Source organism: Protopterus annectens, chromosome 15.part0 (genome assembly GCF_019279795.1).
Source record: "Protopterus annectens isolate FY-2018-M chromosome 15.part0, PAN1.0, whole genome shotgun sequence".
NCBI classification, from domain to species: Eukaryota; Metazoa; Chordata; order Ceratodontiformes; family Protopteridae; genus Protopterus; species Protopterus annectens.
In genome coordinates this window covers 771,248,674-771,271,707 of record NC_056749.1, presented here as the reverse complement: position 1 = coordinate 771,271,707, position 23,034 = coordinate 771,248,674, and the positions used below count along the sequence as shown (strand labels likewise).

Below are 23,034 nucleotides of genomic sequence, written 5' to 3'. Positions count from 1 at the left end.
TACTGAAAAGGTATGTTGTCAACAGGTTTCCTATAAGGAAAAAAAATATTTTTATTGGAAGGTTGCTCTTTAAAGCTGGATTTGTTGCTGATTAATAAAAGTAACTATCTCACAAAACAGCAACACGTAAGCAGGTATTACGAAAAGTAAAACTGCATTTTGTATTTTTATTATTTTCTAACCTTGAATAAACTCCTTGGCTGTCCCCATAAGTCTTGCAATCATACTTCTTTGTTAAAACTACTTTCTGAAAAGGAGGAATCATACCTTCAGCATAGCAAGCACATTTCTTTAAATGCACAGCACAGTGTGACAGTTTCACTGCAAACACAGTGGAACATTAAATAATAAGCATACAGCCTTAGAAGTGTTTGCACTGTAAGCAAATGCCACTATTTCATTTTGCTTTAGTCTGAGAGAAGTTACTGCTCCACTGAAACTTGCCATTATGTAGTCTGATTTGCCCCCCCCCCCCATATTCATCTCTTAGTCAGACCTGCTGCCCGTATTAAGTTGCTTTACTTAAGGGCTAGACAAACCTTAGAGATGCATCTCATGACAACAACTAACTGCTTCAGCATTAAACGGCTGTCAAAAACTACTTTGAAATGGGCCCACACACATTAATAATGGCTTCATATACCTGCAGTGGTCATGTTCCCAAATGGCTGTCATCTTTATTACCCGGTCCTTGCAAAACATGAAGGTAAACTGCTACAATGATAAAGAACGACAGCAACTAAACTCTGCACTAAAATTACAATTCTTGTCCTCCAGAAACAGAACTTTCTTTAGGGCTCCATTATTACATAACCAGTAGCCAGATAAGGGACTGCAAGGTTCCAAATACAAAGCCACAATATGGAAACTAGCTTTCAGGAAAAATATGAAAAGCCACAAATGAAGTTTGTTCAGGATATCTACAGAGTGCATGCTGAATCAACGGGATAGTGACATTTTTACGTTGCTTCAGTTAACAATTAGGAGTGTTAAATTTCCAATAAGACAAAAAAAAAGTGTGCCACATACACAGTCAAGTTTAAAGAATGACAGGCTTTCAAAACTATGGTAGAATGGCAAACCTCAAGTGCCAAGCTGTTTACAAATATGCTTGTAGAACACAAATAATTTTTTAATACTAAAATAAATTTCAATATGGTCAATGAGATAGCAGCAGACTTTCCCAAAATTCTAATCTGCATACAGGCTTGAAAAGGAAACTGGAATAAAAATGACATTTAGGCAGAAAACAAATCCAAAGGCAGAGGAAAGTATGCAGGGCCCTGTCAAGTCAGAAGAAAAATAATATATTCTTATATTCAAAAACACCAAAAAATGTTTAATCCAAACAATATGGACCCTCCTCATGATTTAAAATAAAAGATTAAGTACTACAGTAGAGTTTCTAGGTTTGTGAAGCTCACATGCAGTACAAAACTTAAAGAGGCAGTTGTTTCAGATTCCATTATAAACTACGTTAGGTGCAATAAACAAAGTCATAAAAAATCCTTTGCCTGTGCAAGGCAGTAATGAATTAACAACAACAAAGGTAAAAGCGGCTACGATGCAGTACCATTCAGATTCTCAGCAACAAAACGTAGAACAGCAAACATCAAGTAACAAACTGTTTAAAAATATACTTGTAAAACGTAGGTCATTCTTTAACACTAAAACACGTTTCAATATGGAAGGTAGCCAGAATGACTCAAGGAAGGTGAAAACAAGCCCAGTAAGGGAAAAACTGAAAAATGTAAGCAAGCTGCCCTTAATCCAGTCTAAAAGACAACTGCAAGCCAGCACAATGGTAATGTAAATTATGGAGGGGTGACAAAAAAGGTGGTCTTTCAGGTAACACTACCTTTCAGCAAATGAAACTGAATAAATAACACTGCATGTTTTAACAACAGTTATCAGTTTTAGTACCTTCTACTAATGAAAACACTATGGCAGGTATGAGACACCACTGGCTGTCCACCCACCAATAAGATGCAAAACCCTGAAAGAAAAATTCAAGACAAGTGCAATAACAAGCGACGAGGGAAATATTATCAGTCCAGGTATCTATGCTACAAATACTTTGATCACAAAATTAATCTTCTGCCTGTACACTGGACAAGGTGAGTTGAACTTCTGCAGCATCCTAGCACACAAGAAACAAGTTACAAGGTGAGCTGTCTTGCCATGAATAATATTCCCAATGTTCATCGTGTTTCACTGTTGCAGTCATCACTGTAGGGTTCTTCCTGCCGGCAGACAGCCCTCGGTCGGCCAGAATCCCAAAGTCTGGGTCCGGCGTCGGCTGTTCAGTCATGCTCCCTGACGTCAGAGTGCCAGGAGTACAAAGCTGCCAGCCGATGCCATGTTATCCAGTCTTTCTTGCCGTGCGGTGGAAGCAGTTCGCAAGTGCCGGTCGGCTGACTCCTGATTTTTTTTTTTCGTGCTTCAGTCCGAAGACTTACTTCTTCTTCTCAAAGCTAAGTACCCCGTTGGGGAAACTTTTTTCTTGCTCCAGTCCGATGTCAGAAAAAGTTAATAATTGTATTTCTTGTGGGAAGCAAATACCTCATAAGGATTTCCACTCTTACTGTATTCCTTGTTTAGGCCCTGACCACAACGTAGCTAGCTGTCGGTTTTGTGCTAGCCTTAACCAACGTATGATTAAGCGGAGGTACGATTTTGCTTTTCACTACTTTGGCAGGTGATTTAATTATAAAATGTCATCAGACACGCTTCCGACTACCGGAGTTCACAAACGACGTGAGGATAAGGACAGGCCTCCGAGGTCCAAATCAGATGACGGTTTACAAGCAGAGACAGCTCCAGATTCGGCCGTCGTCAGTGAGGTGCTTTCGCAGCCCCTGTCGTCGGCCATTTCAGAACTGATTGCCGAAACGGATTCCCACGAGGAGCCAACTAAGCCTTTGAGTACTCCAGCTGCAGGACCTTCGGACAATGCTCCCTCGGATGGGTCCAGAACCGCTGTGCAGGTACTGGCTTCCGAGGGGGTTTTCAGGCCTACACAGCTTCTGATAAAGGCAAAGACAAAGGCGAAGACTCCTTCTAAATCAAAGACACTAGACCAGGCCTCTTCTGATCTGGGACCCAAATCTCAGAAACAGCTGCTTAAAATGGCGGAGGACTTACTAACCATGATTAGGGGTTCACATCCCCCTCCAGACAAAAGGCCAAGGTAAGAATTGGATTTTGAATCCTCAGAACAGGCATCTATTTCTTCAGTGTCTTCCTCTGAACAGGAATATACTCTCCCTCCTTATGAGGATTCTGATGCTGAGGAATCCATTCAATCAGCTTCTCCCCCTGAGGATTTTTCTTTTGGGGAAACTTTACATGACATGAGGGAACATTTTCACTGGGAAGGACAGGAGTACTCTGAATCTAAGAGAAGGCTTAGGGATTTCCTTCTTCTTCCCCAACATAGACCCCTGGCTATTCCTCCTATTTTGGATATTGTGGATGATGCCTTTTCTGAGGCTAATTTAACTCCTGACTCTTTTCCTCCAGCCCCTGCTAAGCCTGACAGATATTACAGGGTCGCTGACTCCCACCAGTTCCTTTAAAAAAATCTTGCTGCTGATCCAGAAACCATTTCTCAAGGTCCTAAGGGTGTTAAGGCCGCCTCTGCTAAAAACCCTATTCCGACAGATAAGGATTCCAGAGCTTTGGAGAGATGGGGCAAAAAAGTGTACACTTCTGCTACTTTATCTATCAGGGCTTTAAATTGCCAATTTCATATGCTAAAATATCAGCAGTTCCTGCTGTCTGTTATGAAACAAAAGCTAGGTACCATTTCTGCATGTGCAGATAATAAGGAATTGCATGATTTGATGCATGCTATTGAGCAAGTGGGGAAGCATGGTTTACACTGTGATTTTGATGCCTTGGAGGCTTCATGCAGGGCGGCTGCCACTGGCACAGTCATTAGAAGGCATGCTTGGTTAAAGGAACAAAATTTACCTGATCAAGTGAAAGCAAAGTTACCGGATGCTCCTGTTCAGCATAATGTTTTGTTTGGGCCTAAGGCTGAAGAGGTGATAAAGAAAATGGAGGATAAGGCAAAATCCATGCAAACGGTTAAGGATTTCTTACAAGTTCAGTCCCCAAGATTTAGCAGAAATTGGCCAACTAAAAATTGGTCCTTTCCCAGCTCGGACAGGCCTCAGAGGGGTAGATATAGGCGCACCAGAGGGAGGCCTCAAACACAGACCTCTTACAGACCTAGACAATGGAGTGCTTCCACCCCCAGGGGTGGAGAGGACAGACCTCAATCTTATAGAAAACAGGCTCAATGACTCCCCCTGCATGGCTCCAGGAACTTCTCTCCTGGAAGCACCTCTAGGGGGGAAATTCTGTCTTTTTCAACAAAATTGGACTTACATAACCCAAGACAAGTGGGTTCTGGATGTAGTTTCTAAAGGTTACAAATTCCACTTTCATGCCTTGCCAAGACCAAACGGATGGCCAGACCTACCAAAACACCAATGGGCAGAGGCATTAAACCAGGTGGGTTCCCTCATGGCTATGAGGGCCATAGAACTGGTTCCACAATCAGAGATGGGGCAAGGCTTTTACTCAAGGCTCTTTCTAGTTCCCAGAAAACAAAATTCATGGAGACCTATCCTGGATCTGTCAGTTTTAAATACTTTCCTGGAGATACCAAAGTTCAAGATGCTTACTCTGCAGCAGCTCCTGCCAATGTTGAGCAAAAATGCATGGATGGTGATATTGGATTTAAAGGAGGCTTACCTACACATCCCTATCAGACAGAAGTGCAGAAAATACCTCAGGTTCAAGGCCAGCTCGAAACATTACCAATTCTCTGCGCTGCCCTTTGGCTTGTCTACTGTGCCCAGGGTCTTCACCAAGTGCCTGGCACCAGTAGTAGCTTATTGCAGACTCCAGGGAATTCAAATTTACCCTTATCTGGATGACTGCCTTATTTAAGCAGACAGCCAGGATGTCTTACTCCAGCACCTGGAATTTGTTCAAAATCTACTCAAGTACCTGGGATTCACTGTGAACATAAAAAAGTCAAATTTGACACCCACACAACAGATAAATTTTCTGGGTGCTCTTCTAAACACAACAACCCAGATGGCATTCCTGACATCCGAAAAACAACTACAGCTGGCTTCAACTTTCAAAACCTTGGCATTAATGTCTCAGCTAACTGCAAGGAAATTCCTGCAGGCTCTGGGTTACATGACCTCCTGCATCCTTCTCATACCAAATGCAAGACTACATATGAGAAAAATACAATGGTACCTAAAAAGTGTATGGTCCCAGCATTGCCACAGTCTAGACACACAGATTGCTGTCTTGCCTTGCCTACAAAAGGAATTCCATTGGTGGACCATGGCATGTCTTCACAACAAAGGGAAAGCCTTCAGTCTGCCTCCAGCCAGCCAAGTGTTAACCACGGACGCCTCGGATTATGCATGGGGAGCCCACTTGCAGGGGAAAGGCCTGCAAGATTATTGGACAGAGGATCAGAAGCACCTACATATAATTTTAAAAGAGATATTATCAGTACAGAATGCCCTCTTGGCTTTCAGGGATCTTCTACAGCCAGGACAACTACTGATACGGACAGACAACACCACAGTTATGTGGTACGTAAACAAGCAAGGGAGTTCATACTCCTACCCCCTTTGCAGACTAGCCATGACTCTATGGAACACAGCTCTAGCTTGCAAAGTGGATCTACAAGCTCAGTTCCTGCCAGGGAAACAAAATATTCTGGCAGACAGCCAGAGCAGTAACCTGTCAGACCCACACGAGTGGATGCTAGACACCCAAATATTCAAGATGATTACAGAAGCCTGGGGCTGCCCCGACAAAGATCTATTTGCATCCCCCCTCAACCACCAGTTATAGATTTTTTGCACAAGGACATTTCACAAACTAGCATGGAAGGTGGATGCTGTCTCATTCAGTTGGAGAAACCTCTCGGGGTATGCCTTTCCTCCACTTCCTCTTTTTCCACAGGTGTTATTAAAGATCAAACAGGACAAACCCAAGAGGATTTTACTGGCCCCAAATTGGCCTCGTCAATTTTGGTACTCAGCACTGATGAATCTATCCCAGGAGCCTCCTTGGATTCTACCTCAGATTCCAAATCTTTTGTCCCAACACCAGGGCCAGGTTCTGCACTCTCATATCAAAACTCTCAGCCTGGCAGCTTGGCGAATTCAGGGTCTATGATTATTCCTACCCTTCCCAAACAGGTTATGGATGTCATCTTAGAAGCCAGACGGCCTAGCACTTGAAAATCTTATGCAGGCAAATGGAAGAGATTTTGCACCTGGATGCATGCTCAGGATTCGGATCCTCTCATTCCTAATATCCCACTGATTTTACATTACCTGACAGACATGCTACATAAGGGTTTATCCTTCTCCTCCATAAAAATACATGCCTCAGCTATCTTTGCACATTACAATACAGACACACCACTCTTTTCGCATCCACTTCTGAAACAATATCTCAGAGGAGCAAAGAATCTAAGACCCCCTAGGACTCCTCCCATACTTGCCTGGGGCCTCAACTATGTTCTGGAAAAACTCACTCTGCCTCCTTTTGAGCCTGCTGCCACATCCGATATTAAGTATTTATCATGGAAGACAGCTATCCTACTGGCTTTGACTTCAGCCAGGAGAGTCTCGGAGTTACAAGCACTCATGGCTGTGGAACCTTATATTATTTTTCACCAAGGCAGGGTGTCTTTAAGGACTAATCCTACTTTCATGCCTAAAGTGGTTTCCAAAGTGGCTTTAAATCAAACTATTCACCTGTCAACTTTTTTCACTAATCCACAAAATAAGGGGGAAAGGATCTTGCATTCCTTGGATGTACACAGACAACTTCGTTTTTACCTGGACAGAACCAAGGATATCAGGAAATCAGTACAATTGTTTGTTTCTTATGCTTCAAGTTCCCAAGGTAAAGCCATTTCAAAACAGACCATTTCTAAATGGATTGCTCATGGAATCAGATTTTGTTATTCACACCATGGAAAGCAAATCCTAGGGAGTATAAGGACTCACTCTACCAGAGCTGCTGCCACTTCAGCTGCCTTCCTCAGGGGAGTTCCTACCAAAGATATTTTGGAAGCTGCAACTTGGAGTTTAGAGCAAACTTTCTCTAAGCACTATAATCTCCCTCTTTACTCTAGGTCTAGGGCAGGCTTTGCTTCTGCAGTCTTGCAGGGCCTTCTAGCTGCCCCTTCTACTCTATAACCACCACCCTTTATCTCAGCTTTGGGATTCAACCCTACAGTGATTACTGCAACAGTGAAACACGATGAACATAGTACAGTTGTGTACACTTACCATAAATGTAGATGTTCGAGTGTCTTCACTGTTGCAGTCTGGGTTACCCTCCCTCGTGTCCCCTCTTATACTTTCATTACTGTGGTTTCCTACTTCACCCTTCTTCTGAGGTGTATTTGCTACAGAGTATGGGGTTTGTTGTATGTTACTTTTTTGTTTTAGTATTAGCCTTCACTTTTGGGCACCTGACATCTGGGGCAAGAAAAACTGGAGAACATGGTGTCGGCTGGCAGCTTTGTACTCTTGGCGCTCTGACGTCAGGGAGCATGACTGAACAGCCGACGCCGGACCCAGACTTTGGGATTCTGGCTGACTGAGGGCTGCCTGCCGGCAGGAATAACCCTATACAGTGATGACTGCAACAGTGAAGACACTCGAACATCTACATTTATGGTAAGTGTACACAACTGTACTTTTCTTGGGCGCCTGTGACAAACACAACAAGGCTTCAAAAGTTTCTTGTTGGATTCTGGTAATGCTGCAGGCAGTTCCAGTGAAGGTTTAGAGGAAGATGAAAATGCAGCTGGAGGGTTACATTGGGTCAAGACCAAAGGCTCAGTGGAACTATGTGGTCCAGTCTGGTTTTTCTCTAATAACTCGTTCTGATCTGCAGTCTGATTAACTGGATTGGAAACAGCCCTTCTGCATTCTGGAACATCAATCCCTCCATCTTCCTCTTTTTTCCTTCCTTTCGTGGCAGCGACATTAGCTGTAGAAGTAGAATGTAAGAAATTCGGGCAGTCAGAATACCAATCTTTTCTCAGAGCCCAGCAACGAAAGCAGTACCGCTTCTCTGGAGAATTAAACTTCTTGCATGTAGTACACTTCCAGCAACCCTGGACAGGAGACAAAAAAGGTACTGAATCAATTTAAAACTGTAGTTCCACCCTGTCTCACACTTCCCTGTGCAGGTATTGTGAATTGAGAGACGGAGACTTCAGCTTGGGTTCATAACATTTATTGTACCAACATTTTCTTAACTTTATGCTGCAACACACACTGACAGGAAGGCATACATTCATGTAAATGCTGTCTAGATGGAAGCTAGCTAGCGAGTGTGATACCGTCTGAATGCAAGTGTGTGTAAGATTCAAGAATGAACTACTACAGCACGTGCTAGGCTTTATAAGAACATGTTATCTGGTACAGTGGCTGACAGGAGTCAGAAGTAAACAAGACGTGATCTACACACCTCATCAACATACAAAGAGGAATACCTGAACACATACCACATGACATTTCCATCCCTCTCCCTCAAGGACTAATGGATGACTACTCTCTCTTACAGATATGCACAATCAACACGTTGCAGCAAATACTACAGATATAAATTATACTGAACATAACAAAAGATGTCACCCTTTTGTACACTCGCTCAACTTTGTACCATGTATTTTTATCTCAAATTACAACAAAACAAAACGTTAAAGAGTTTTATCAACAGAGCTTTTCTCCCCTAAACTGTTTTAAAGGGTATTTAGTTAAGATTGATTAATACATGGAGCCAACTAATTAAATACATCAAAACTATTGTACAATATGTGACTGCTTTGAGTGTACCAGTAGGGAGACAATTTGGATCCAAATTACCAGAGCAAAATGGGCAGCAGCAGCAGCAAAGTAGGAGCCGCCAGCTCCTCTGATGCTGGATGTAGAGGCACTCTCACTGTACAGGCCTGCTTTGCTTAATTTTGTGACCTGGATTACATGTTAAAAATAGATGGTGTTAATCTAACAAATGCAATTATATGCAGAAGTATACCATCTCAACTGTAGGTATATGTAGTGTTTTAAAGTTCAGATCGACTAATAAATTGAATCAAATAACTAAATGCATCAAAACCAGTTTTATGGCCTCTGAAGATGACTACTTTGTTCTTGCAGGTGATGGTAATAATGTTCTTTCATCAAAGCTACACAAAGCCAGGACTACTAGTGTAACATTCACTTTCTACTGTGTGGTGGTTTCATCTCTGGAGATGGTGGTGGTGTACAGCATGTAAATATAGTGCAAGCAAACTGAATATGTTGGGCACAGAAATTACCCTGAACTACATTCGGTATAACACAGCCTCAGACACTGATGTTGTATTTTACTGGTAAGGTAGCTTTTTGGACAGCTTACTACCACATATGTCAAGCACTCTGGATAACAAAACCCTGACAGACCTCATAGATGTATACTGAATCCTTTTTACGAAATGCAACAACAGCCGTTAACTGTTAGTACAACCTATTTTTAGTATTTAGTCTACAGCTTGGATAAAGGCAATCTCCACCACCACACCAGGCTCTGAAACGATAACAGTCTGTGTGGAACTGTCAGAAGTTAAACAAAGTCCATTACATTGCTTCCCCAACACTGGATCCATTTTTCTTTTTCTGGTGGACAGATAGACTGGACTTTCTAGTATAAACAAAGAGCATTCCATTCATCAACAGATCAATGTGTAATGCCCACAAAAAACAGAACTGGAGCTGACAGGGTATCAAGTGAGACAGAAAGGGGAGCAGAAAGACTTAAAAGTGAATTCTATAGAAAAACGTTGGCTGGTCTTGAGAAATGGACTAATCCTGGGGGGGGTGGTCAGGAGGTAGAAGTGGATAAAAAAAGCATGAGTAAAATAGCAAGCGGCACGCTAGCAACTGGATCATCTGTTGGCGTTCGCACCTTCTGAATCCAGGGGAGTGCAAGATGCCCCACAGATCATCTAAACTATCAAAAAGCCATGGAGCAGATTATGGTTTCAAACCCATACGGATCTTGTGTGATGGAGGAAGTTAGATCACAGGTTCCAAGAAATGCATCAGGGTTGACATTTCCAAAGTCTACTAAAACCATTTTCTGTCAGTATGCAGGAATTGTTTAAAGTCATGCAGTTTTCAAGTTTCAGCTCTATAAGCATAGTGTCTGGAAAAATTCAGTCTGTCCATTTACCACTGGTGCTCTATACTATATAATGTACTGAAGAACCAATGTCACAAAGTGGTTCCAGATATTTCTGGATGAAATACTCCACAGCTTTGTCTACAATTCAGAGAATCACATGTAAGGAAAACAGCAATGGATTAACTGACATTACGAGGAGGTTTGTGATGTCAGAATACATTAGGCTGAAGACAAGTATGTGTGCCTATGTACTGCGTGTGTGTGCGTGGGGGGGGGGGTAACCTCGTCAAAAATACCTCAGATTATACTACTACAGTTAATGGGTGAGTGATTAATGAAAATGTCTGCCTCTATACCTACAATGCCTAAATCCCAATGCTTTAGAGGAGACAAACCATTGCAGGAGAGCTTTTCAGTATGCTGATATTCGTTCTTGTAGTGATACACAAGCTTTAGCATCCTAAGGACATTTTTACTACTACTAAATTAACTTTCACTCACTTTAACAGATAATTTCAGTTTGCATTCATGCATTCTACATAGCTGACTCTTTATTCAAACTGCTTGATAATACATAAAGATAAATCAATACACTACACTTAGTAAGATACCCAAAGCATAGGCTCCATGCATACAAAAAATAAATCATATTTGGCAAAATTAAAATAAATCATACACTAAACTTAAACTAAAGCAAACCATGTTGCTACAAGAGACTCTATAACGAATAAGACAGACTCCTCTAAAAAAAGTAGTACTTCAGAAAAAAATTCTCCTGGGTTCTCGGATTTTACACCAACTATCTGAAGCATCTTTCTTCTCAAAAATGAGCCACTACAGTGGTGAAAGGGGATAAAGCCCTGACTACGGCCTAGGCTGCAGTTAGATTAACAGCTCTGGTGACTTACAGAGCAGCAGGGAAGAATGGGCATGCTGCATGGTGGAGTGCTCAGAAATGATGCTGCCTAAGGAGAGGCATGGACCAAAGAGGGAAGTTGCTGCCAGGCACTTAGTCAACAAGCATAAAGGCAGGAATAAAGGGAGTGGGTAGGTCATATCAAATTACCCTAACCCACAATAGAAGCACAGATGGTTGAGCCTCAAGGACACCCTTAGGATGCACAAGCAGCCCCAGCAATACTGGAGTAGTCCGGTGGTAGGACACTGGCTGGTACCCTCCCTGCATGTGGAGCACTGACTGGGCTGGCAGAATGAGAACAGAGGGGAAGGAAACAAACTCACATTTTTTTTTTTATATCAAGAACTTCAGCATTACATACAGAGAAAAAACATTAGATAAACTAAAAGTATACACACATTTCAAAATCAAAACCAGTAAAATAACAAAGTTTTCCACTTATACTAGTTTTATTTACTTATATTATATTATATTATAGATGTGCAACACAGACATTCTAAGTAACGTACAGCTCATGATATCAAAGAAAAATTATTTTTTAAAGTAGGAATAAAAGATTGTTTGTGGTAGTGAAGTACTGCTCTGCATTGGGTGCAATACATACACACACACACACACACGCACATGTATGTATATATATATATATATATATATATATATGTGTGTGTGTGTGTGTGTGTGTGTGTGTGTGTGTGTGTGTGTGTGTATATATATATATATATATATATGTATATATACACACACATACACACACACACACACACATATATATATATATATATATATATATATATATATATGAATATGCTATAGCAGACATCATTCTGAAGGGGAACTGTTACAGGTAAGAATATGCTGGCATTCATAAGTAAACGAAAAAGGACACACTGCTGTAACAGAAATTTAATTTCAGAGTATGCTATATAGTAATAATGTGATAGCACAGCATCTGAATCCTTTAGCAATATGGTACCGAGAAAAATAAATTGGCATGAGCCATTTACCCACAGTAAGTACTACAAGTAAATAGTTGAAAGAATGCCAAGATGTATTCTATATCCAACAGGTTAGAATGTTTCTAAAATGTGTCGCCACAGGGGCATCCTACCGTAGTCACCACTGTCTCTCACTTGCTGAACTGGGCTGGCTTGAACTCCCTCACCTCCTTCAATGGTATCAACTCTCACTCGCCCACAAACTAGTAAACCATCCACTAAATGTCCCATCCCTCCAGAATCTACTCCAACCCTATTGCACCACCAGACCACTAAGATCCAGCAACAAAAATCACTTGCAGATCACTAAAGCCAATAACTCTGCTGGTGAAGCACTATTCTCTTGTACCATAGCCAAATTATGGAACTCCCTCCCACCCACAATTACCTCCATACCATCATGCACCCACTTCAAAACTTTACTAAAAGCACACCTAAAAACATGCTGGCTATGCCCTTGCAACTCCCACTCTAATATCACCCACCCCATCCAACCAATACCTTACTTTCCACTCCACTAACTACCTTGATTATAGCAAGCTCAGATGCTCATAAGCCTAGTACTTATTATACAGCAGGAATTTCTTATTGTAACATTTGTTAATGTCTGTTATGTACTTCACAGATAGATTCTAGTTGTCTACTGGTGTACTATGTTCTTCATCTGTAAATATGTTGTAATAATTGCTATGTAAATTGTTAATCGCTATGTAATCCAATGTAACTACTGTCTGTTTGTTTTAACTGTGGAGCTTTTCTCCTTGGGCCTCCACTGAAAATGGACCTATGTCCTGTCGGACACTCCAATTCAACAAATATAAATAAATTAAATAAATACGATTTGCAAACAAACATATAAAGGTCATTTATCACTACAGTAGTTAAAATATAAGTAAGGCAGGAGGGCTACACTTAAGAATGGAAAAAATGTGAAACTGAAAAATTGTGACATAAAATCACAAAAGAGGCATTTTTGCAGGTTGGCATTTCCTTCCCACGTGGGGAACTTAGTACTTTCTCTTAAGTTACCAACTCCATGGCTGCAATACTGTACAGTAATCTTCAACTCCATGAGTTGAGCTACTTAAAGACAGCAAAGTCTTCTTGGATACTGAACAAAACACGTCAAATATAGCAGAGTATTATGACATCTGCAATCAGAACCACGTATGTGTCCAAGAGATTCACCTCAAGAGCAGCATGAAGCTTGATAAGTGTATCCAGATATCCACCTCCACAACATACAACTGAGATATGACAAGAGATAAAAGTATAACTCTTAGTACATGCAGATTTATCTATTCCAAAGTAATGCTAATTACATAAAGTGCAGGAGTACAAAGTGTTTTAAGTCTACGAAAGCCGTGAAGCACTTAATGCTGCCATAATAAATAATGGTCAGGAGCCAAGTGTCAACAGCTTTAAAAGCAGTTAGTTCATTCTGCCACACTTTTTCTGACAGTTTTAACTCATTAACACCTACAAGGTGTGGAATGTCACAACTCTAGCAGCCTACACACCACCTTGTATTCTAGAGCACATTTTGAAAAATCAACTTAAAACAAAAGATAAACAAATATAAATATTTTGTGAACAATAAAAGCTATTAAGACTGTACAAATAGCAATATTATCAATAAGACATTTTTTATAGTGATAATAGTCAGTGGATTCAAACTTTTTCCATAAATATAATACATAATAATGCACACAAACCCAGAATTATATTTTTGTTAAACTTTCTGAAACAGATTCTCATATCATGGAAATGTACAACCTAGACATATATTCTTAAGAACAAAGTTAGCCAGCTATAAGCTTTCACATGACAGCAAGAAATTCCTAAGTTCATGTTCCAGATATTTACAGAAAAACAAAAAAGTTCATGTTCGAGATACTTACAGAAAAACAAAACACCAAATTAAAAAAAACACTGATAATCACTCACCAAAATCCAACACTGTAGGCAGCAAATAGTAAAATCAAGGAAAAAAAAAAAACGTGGACACCACACCAAGGAACATAAAACAAAACACTCTGCTGAAAAATAATTACAGACAAGTGCTTTCAGTTAAAACCTTCTTCAGATCTGATATTTACAGAAAAAGTGAAAACATATACTTGATCGGGTCTACTTTACATTACCGAACCAACAATTTACCGACACACAAAACACCGACCCCAAATAACTGAAAACACACAACACCGACAACTCACAAAACCGAACACCATTACACCGACACAAACAACGTAAACTACACGAAACACAATAACATATTCACTAACCTTAACCCAAACCCTAACCCTAAGGTCCGACACTACCGCACAGTTACCCTACCCGCACCCTAACCCTAAACTCACTTAACCCGCCCCTACACCTACACTTAACCTACCTGCACCCTAACCCTAACTCACTTAACCCACCCTAAAACATAAAGCCCGTCACTATCGCACACTCACCCTACCCGCACTCTAAACCTAACTCACTTAACCCGTCCCTAAACTACAGTCCGTCACTATCACACACTTACCTTACCCGAACCCTAACTCCGACACTGCCGCACACTCACCTTTCCCACACCCTAACCCAAAATCCCACAATATCGCACACTTACCTGACCGCTCCTAAATCCGTCACTATCGCACACTTACCGAGTCACGCTCACACGTTACCCTTGTCAGTCTTTCAGCTGTCGGCAAATCACCGTTTCGGTCAACTTACCTGTCGGTCGTTTCGTCTCGGTATTCTGCGTGTCGGTGAAGTGTCGGTTCGGTAATCTAAAGGAGACCCACTTGATCATATAATCAGCAATATAAACACTATTGAATATCTTGTAAGATGTGCAACCTACAGTGCAAATATCAATGACAGTTTTCTTCAACATCGTCTAAGCTTTCCTCTGACACCATGCGATAGTTTGCAAGTTGCTTTCTTTTTAAGTATGGAAATACAGGTATTTTCATAACTACTAACAACTAACTAGCAGCATCTCCAGCACAGTATGATATAAGGACAAACAATTAATTTTCCTGTCTTCCGTCATGGCATTTCACACCATACTACTCAAAAGCTTGTTGCTCTCTCAGATATGAAAATAATCATAAATATGAATAAAAAGTGACAATTATTAATTTATTTACTACAGAAAATCACAGATTATTAATCTTAATGCCATTTTGGTAATTACTTCTTGCCCTTTTTAATACTGCCTGTTATTAGCTGATAACTCACTTAATTAAAAAAGCCAGACCCAAAAAAATGTCTGGATGCCATAAGAAGCTATGGGTGTCAACTGGAAGTATACAAAAAAAGGTAGTAGAGGCTTGGATGAGTTAAATGTTTTACATCTTTTAAACATGTGAGAATGCTTTGGCACTGTTCTGTGTTGGCTGCAGTTAATGCCTTACACACAAGACTTAAGATTTTCACCACTTCTGTTTGCTGTAGTTACATTCTCAAGTAAAGCAGGTTTTTCAAATATAGAATATGTAGTTTTTACTTTAGTTAAATCAGCGGGCCTACAGCTCAAGTTAACAAACCTGTGTTTTTATCTACTTCGTGCTAAGCAGCTCTCCAGTTACACTCTAAATGTATTACCTGGTAGCAACTTCTGATTGTGTAGGAAGATGGAAAACAGTATGAAATTCAATACCTCAATTTACTGAACTGAAGGGAATCTTGTTATACCAGGAGAAAAAAATTAGATTCAACAAAAGTCTATCCCTGGGATTTATGAAAGCTCCATGCAAGAATAAGTCTTTTCTTGCACTGAGTGGATCATGCCCGTGCAGCACAGCAGTGCACCTTGCATATTCATGAAAGCATGTTGCTGTATAACCTGCATGGACACAATCCGTGAATGAGTGCAGGGGGCATCTCCAAGCAATGGTCGTACAGTAAACATGCCCCCTATACTCAGGACACTTGAAAATAAAAACAGTGTCCACGGACACTGTTGCATACCTCTCAACTGTGCAGACTTTCACAGAATGCAGATGTTTACCTCATATGTTAGGTGTGTTCCTCCTAAAATCTATACTTGTCTGGCAAAGAGCTGAGGATGGAAGTCATAAAATAATGACAAACATTTGAGTTTAAGACTCCACATCCTTCAAAAATGTCATGGCTAATGCAAAACCTATTATTCTATCAACTTTCTAAGTTTGTAAGAGCAATATTTAAAATCTGTCCCTATTTGTCCCCCCATCATGTTAGGCTTTGTCCAGCTTTTATACTGTAAGAGGTTAACAGGTATGACTGTTAGCTATGTGCATATCCCTAAACTAAGACAAATAAAACAAATATTTTTTCCCGTCCCCACTAAAGTTTAAGTGTGGTTGAGCGGGTGTGCGCATCGTGAAGCTGTGTTCAGCATAGCTTAAACATCCGAAGGAGCTAAATAGAAATATACAACCAACATACCCAAAGTCAGAGAGTGTAGTGGTTCCAGCTTTCGCTTAGTATGCAGTCATTCACTGTTCAAGCCCCAATGCAATCCATTCATTTTTGTATGTGAAAGCAGCACTAAAATATCTTTTTTTATAAATAGGTAGTAAATAATATATATTTGTTAACCAGGATAGTGTAGCAGGTCCAAATGTGAGGTGTCAGTGTAGTACAGATGTGAAATCCCCATATAAACACAAGTGTCCCATACAGTATAGCCAAACAAGAATATAATGTAATAAAAGCACATAGGGGGATGTTATGGAAGGTAAACCTACATATCATAAGATGTCATTAAGAAGGAATCAACCCAACAATCCTGACAGTTCATAAAATGAAAGCTGAACAACAGTAAATTTTGCTCAGCTACGCTTAGTCAGTGTAAGCATTGCTTAAATCTAAATGCTTAGCAATAATTAGCATAGCTAAGAGGATTTGCGCATTGGTAAGCAGTGCTTAGCATCTACACCTTAAGCAATGCTTACCTTAGCTAAGTGGGTTTGTGCGTCACTTAGCTTAGCTCAGCATATTCAAAATCGACCAATCATGGCAAAAGGTGGAAATACAGCCCTATTTAAACCCTGCAGGTGGGAATATAACCATAACCAGTTGTAGCTAATCACTGCAGGCACTATTTTATTTTTTATTTATTTTATTTATCATTTGTTGACCGGGAAAGGCCGACTAGGTTCCACAGAGCCTGTTTTCAGTGGAGGCCCGGGGAGAAATGCTCCAGATGCATGTCTTTGGCATGACTATGGCTGGCGTTGATGAGGGTGTGCACTTTCGAGCACAGCGCTGGAGCATTCAGGAGTCTAGGGTCATGGTTGGACTCCACGTAAAATACCATGAAGGGAGACTTCTGCAGGACAGTACCAGTGCTCCCAATATAAACTGGAGGCCTGGGACCATCTCGCACGTGGCCTCACCAGTGCTACTGGTATCCCTCAGACTGGTGAGTATGTCCTGCACCATTATGCTGACCTGAAGTGTAGGAAGAGGGATCTCTTGGACCAGTGGATCCAAGACACATAGGAACAGAATGTTCCTGAAATGTGTAAGTATCAGTATCAATTAATGTTCTCTAAAGTCCAGCCTGAGTATGTAATCAATAGGTATGCATAAATGTTTATTTATCTCCTGTGCAGCTGCAGATGAGAGGGCTGCAAATATTGATGCACATGCTAGCAGGTTGCTGAGGCTGCACTGGGAGGCTGCTGACTAAAAATCTAACTTGCAGTATTCGGAGTAAATAAACAGAAAGTAGTAGATTGTCAACAGCTAGTAGGTAAACTGTGTACTGTGTGCAATGAATAAAGTACTGTTATCAGGTGAATAAAGGTCTCTGTAACATTGAATAAAAATAAAATCCCCAGACTGTTGTGTTTACTTTATCATGTTGTGGTAGGAATATAAATGTGTACAAGTTCTGCATAGTTATGTGTTTCTGGTAGAAAATAACTGTTTTATGCAACTATTACTAAAAATTTAATACATATCTGTTGTCTGAAAATTGCAGTACAGTTGTCATTACGTAGGGTATTTGTCTAACTACAAGGTCAGATTGTGCAAACCAGACAGTACTAGGGAGAAAAAAGTCAAGCATGAGTCAGCAGTTTCTCAGTAGCTCACTGTGATGAAACACAACTGTGATGTACTTTTTTGCACAAACAGGCACCGTTCAAATTTTGGCAGTGGTAGTACGTTGAATGCATATTGTCAAACAAGAATATGTGAATATTTGTATAAACAGTCAGGTAGTATTAACATAAACAACCTCCACAGGTCTGCGAGGTAAGGAAATGTTTGTAATAGCTGTAAGAAGGCTTTACCAACACACTCTGTGTTCAACATATCCACTGTCCAACCCAGAGGCTGCAAATGACAGCAAGATAAGTACATACACAAAGCACTTTGTTCTGATACATGTCCCTCAGGTGTCATGATGTCACGGCTAATGATCACTACTGCTAATAACCAGGGAGACCGAAATCCCGGCAGAGTATGTCAGTACCACACCCCCCCAAGCATGAGGGCCGGGCACTCCTGTCAGTGTCACATATGTAACTGTGAAGATGTGAATATGCATAGACACAGTCAGGTAGTGTTAACACATATTTCTTCAACAGGTCTGCCAGGCAAGGAAATGTGTTTATTAGCTGTAAACCAATACACTGTGTACAACAATCTCACTGTCCATCCCCAGGCCATAGGTAGCTATACAGTGAGGTCAGCCATGGAGCGTAATGAGTAGAGTAATGATCTGTACAAGTGAGGTCATACCTGGAGAGTAATGATCTGTACAAGTGAGGATACCTGGAGAGTAATGAGTAGAGTAATGATCTGTACAAGTGAGGTCGTACCTTGAGAGTAATGAGTAAAGTAATGATCAGTACAAGTGAGGTCATACCTGGAGAGTAATGAGCATAGTAATGATCAGTACAAGTGAGGTCATACCTGGAAAGTAATGAGTAGAGTAATGATCAGTACAAGTGAGGTCATACCTGGAGAGTAATGAGTAGAGTAATGATCAGTACAAGTGAGGTCATACCTGGGGAGTAATGAGTAGAGTAATGATCAGTACAAGTGAGGTCATACCTGGAGAGTAATGAGTACAGTAATGATCAGTACAAGTGAGGTCATACCTGGAGAGTAATGAGTACAGTAATGATCAGTACATGTGAGGTCATACCTGGAGAGTAATGAGTAGAGTAATGATCAGTACAAGTGAGTTCATACCTGGAGAGTAATGAGTAGAGTAATGATCTGTACAAGTGAGGTCAGCCATGGAGAGTAATGAGTAGAGTAATGATCAGTACAAGTGAGGTCATACCTGGAGAGTAATGAGTAGAGTAATGATCAGTACAAGTGAGGTCATGCCTGGCGAGTAATGAGTAGAGTAATGATCAGTACAAGTGAGGTCATACCTGGAGAGTAATGAGTAGAGTAATGATCAGTACAAGTGAGGTCATGCCTGGCGAGTAATGAGTAGAGTAATGATCAGTACAAGTGAGGTCATACCTAGGGAGTAATGAGTAGAGTAATAATCTGTACAAGTGAGGTCATACCTGGAGAGTAATGAGTAGAGTAATGATCAGTACAAGTGAGGCCATACCTGGAGAGTAATGAGTAGAGTAATGATCAGTACAAGTGAGGTCATACCTGGAGAGTAATGAGTAGAGTAATGATCTGTACAAGTGAGGTCATACCTGGAGAGTAATGAGTAGAGTAATGATCAGTACAAGTGAGGTCATACCTGGAGAGTAATGAGTATAGTAATGATCTGTACAAGTGAGGTCATACCTGGAGAGTAATGAGTAGAGTAATGATCAGTACAAGTGAGGTCATACCTGGACAGTAATGAGTATAGTAATGATCAGTACAAGTGAGGTCATACCTGGAGAGTAATGAGTAGAGTAATGATCAGTACAAGTGAGGTCATACCTGGACAGTAATGAGTAGAGTAATGATCAGTACAAATGAGGTCATACCTGGAGAGTAATGAGTAGAGTAATGATCAGTACAAGTGAGGTCATACCTGGAGAGTAATAAGTAGAGTAATGATCAGTGCAAGTGAGGTCATACCTGGAGAGTAACGAGTAGAGTAATGATCAGTACAAGTGAGGTCATACCTGGGGAGTAATGAGTAGAGTAATGATCAGTACAAGTGAGGTCATACCTGGAGAGTAATGAGTAGAGTAATGATCTGTGCATTTGTTGAAAATGGAAACCTAGACAGTTAATTGACCTCTCCCTCTCTCCCCCCACCCTATCTGCACCAGTAATTCCTACACATTAAATGGGTATGTTCATCTCCAAACCTACTGTTGGGACATGTGCCTTATTGTTATACAAATATTGAACTGTTTGAATATTAATGTCCCCTGCTCAAGTACTATCATTGGTGGCCTGTTGCTATCAATGTAATGTGCATGCTGTTATAATGCCTACTGTGGTTCCATATATGCATGTGTTCTGTTTGATAAGCAACTGTATCAATTTGGTTTTATGGGGTCAGTTGGAACACCCATGCATGCTGTTATAACTAATCCTGAAATATGTTGTTCTTGACTAACCAACATATTTTTTAAACTGAAACACCATAGCACATCTGGGAAGGCAGAGCCCGGCAGATCCATCTGTCCTGCCTCATCTGGCTGTGGTACTGGGCCCCAGCACATCTGGGACCCAACCAGAGCCTTCCTCTTCTGCTGGTCCTGCACCACTTTTGGGTGGAACTGCCATAGGGGGGCTCGTCCCCCTGGGAGTGGAGAGGAGACTGTTACCCACAGTCATGTCCAGGGATTGGTGTGCAGCATCTTCCATTCAGAGTATGGTGATTAGCTGCGCCAGTTTGAGAACTGCCTGGCGCATTTTGAGTGCCAGCCTGCCCCTACTGCACAGCCCTCAGCACAGCCACCTTTGGGGCTGTGAAGGTGAAGTGGTGACTGCCCATGGGTGGGGAACCTCAGTCCCACTGTAACCATATGGGGGCTCATGTGCATTTGATTCCCAACCACCCTCCTCATCCAAGGTGTTTACCTCCCACTTGTCATACACCACCCCTGTCAGGTGTCTTGTCTGTCTTCCTACCCAACTTACCTCCCTAAATGTACCTACTATCCTTCCCCAACATCCCACTCTCACCTTGTAAAAAAAAAAAAAGTGCTATCTGTTCTCCCCAAAACATGTCTCCCCATACATAGAAGTCCGTTCCACACACGTGTACACTGGACACATGTAATCTGGTCTAATTGGCTTAACAACACATTACTGTTGTCCTCACCCCTCTCTCAGGGGTTCGAGTGTCCAAATTCACCTCCAAATTCTGCTGTTGCTGTATCAGAAATGGGCAGCTATGGACCTTCCCTACACCCGTCCTGCACATCCCTAGCTATCCTTCCATATTGTTTTTCCCCTCTTTTTCACCACTTTCCTATCACCCTTTTTTTCCTTTCTTTTAAAGAAATTAGCGTGGGAGTAAGCCTCAGTAAGCAGCAGTAAGCAAGTTTGCACAATGCTTACCCAGATTAAGCAGTTTCCCATTTAACTGTGTTTTGGCATCGCTTACCATCTCACAAACCCGCTTACAACTGCTTAAAAGTACCTTAACCACTCTGTATCCATCAGTCACTGTTCTGCCCAGCAACAAAATAATCAGCCCTGCCACGTGTCAAACCCAGGACCCTGTACACCATAGTCAGAGTAATGTACCACTACACCATCTGAGCTGTAATAACAAATGCTGTTTTTTCAAATATATCATTCAGCACAGGTATAGAATAGTAGTGAACAGACACTGTGGAATCAGTCATGTTTAGTATATATAAATGTACACATATAGATGTGTATGGTGATAGATAAATATTAAAAAGTATATACATCAGATATATTGAGCTATAAATATAAAACAAATACGTATAAAATATATACATTTATATTGCTATATAAATATAAGTACAGATATCAAAAAGGGAATATTAATATATATATATATATATATATATATATATATATATATACACACACACACACACACATATATATGCTCATAACATGTAGTGGAGTCATACCCAGCACTATACCTCTCCACCTCTTAGTGCAAGAATTCTGGACAAAGGCTGTCAAAATGGGGGGACAATGGGCCAAGACTAGGGACATAATGTACGTACTGCAGTTATAAATGTAGAATGTTGCTACAGTAACAGGATTTGTGTCAGCATACATGTCCAGAAGGATGTGAGTTCTGAAACTGAAATGTATGTCATCATTTACTGACAGAAATACTGACATCATCACAGTGATTTACCACAGAAATGAAAATAATGATTCTGTGGAACAGAACATACATGTGATCAATAATTCTGGACAGTCTGAAACAATCTGGGCAGTCGAGAGGTATGTCCAGAACCCCTTAGTGCAACAAATCTGGACCAAGCCTGACCAAGGGGGGGGGGGCATAAAGCCATGAAACGGGTAACATATCCCAAATACTGGAGTAGATAAGGTGACACAGTTGATGTAATAACACACTCCTGTCTGTTGTAACATATATTGACTGGAATAGCCCAAGTCCAAAACCAAATTACTCCCCACTAGTTACTGACATAAATCTTCACATCATCCCACTGATGTGTCCGAAATATACAACACGTATGGGGGCCAGGCAACTGTACATCTGATAAATATCTGGACATAACATCACAATAGGGAAACTACACTGAGATGCTAGGCATGTCACCAAGCACCGTCTAAAGTGCAGGCAGACTGACACAACACAAACCCAATTTTGCTATGGGGGATACACATGTAATTGCAAATATATCAGGCACTACAGGGATGTAACAGCACTGACAGACACCAGTGTGAAAGTGCATACTCAGAACCTATCTCACCACATTCAGTGTGACATACTGGTAAGCCACATGAACAGTA

At 40.9% G+C, this 23,034-nt stretch overlaps 1 protein-coding gene across 1 annotated transcript in view; it reads right to left on the bottom strand.

Annotated features, from left to right (window-relative positions):
• Positions 1–2,061: 2,061 nt before the first annotated feature.
• The window catches only part of LOC122789879 (protein Mdm4-like), a 188,360-nt gene continuing 167,387 nt past the window's right edge, over positions 2,062–23,034 (bottom strand). The window contains exons 2-4 of the mRNA XM_044057312.1: positions 8,940–9,047; positions 7,787–8,185; positions 2,062–2,205 (exon numbers count right to left, since the gene is read on the bottom strand). Of these exons, the coding sequence (XP_043913247.1) occupies positions 2,062–2,205; positions 7,787–8,185; positions 8,940–9,047 (651 nt within the window). The remainder of the gene's footprint in view (positions 2,206–7,786; positions 8,186–8,939; positions 9,048–23,034) is intronic.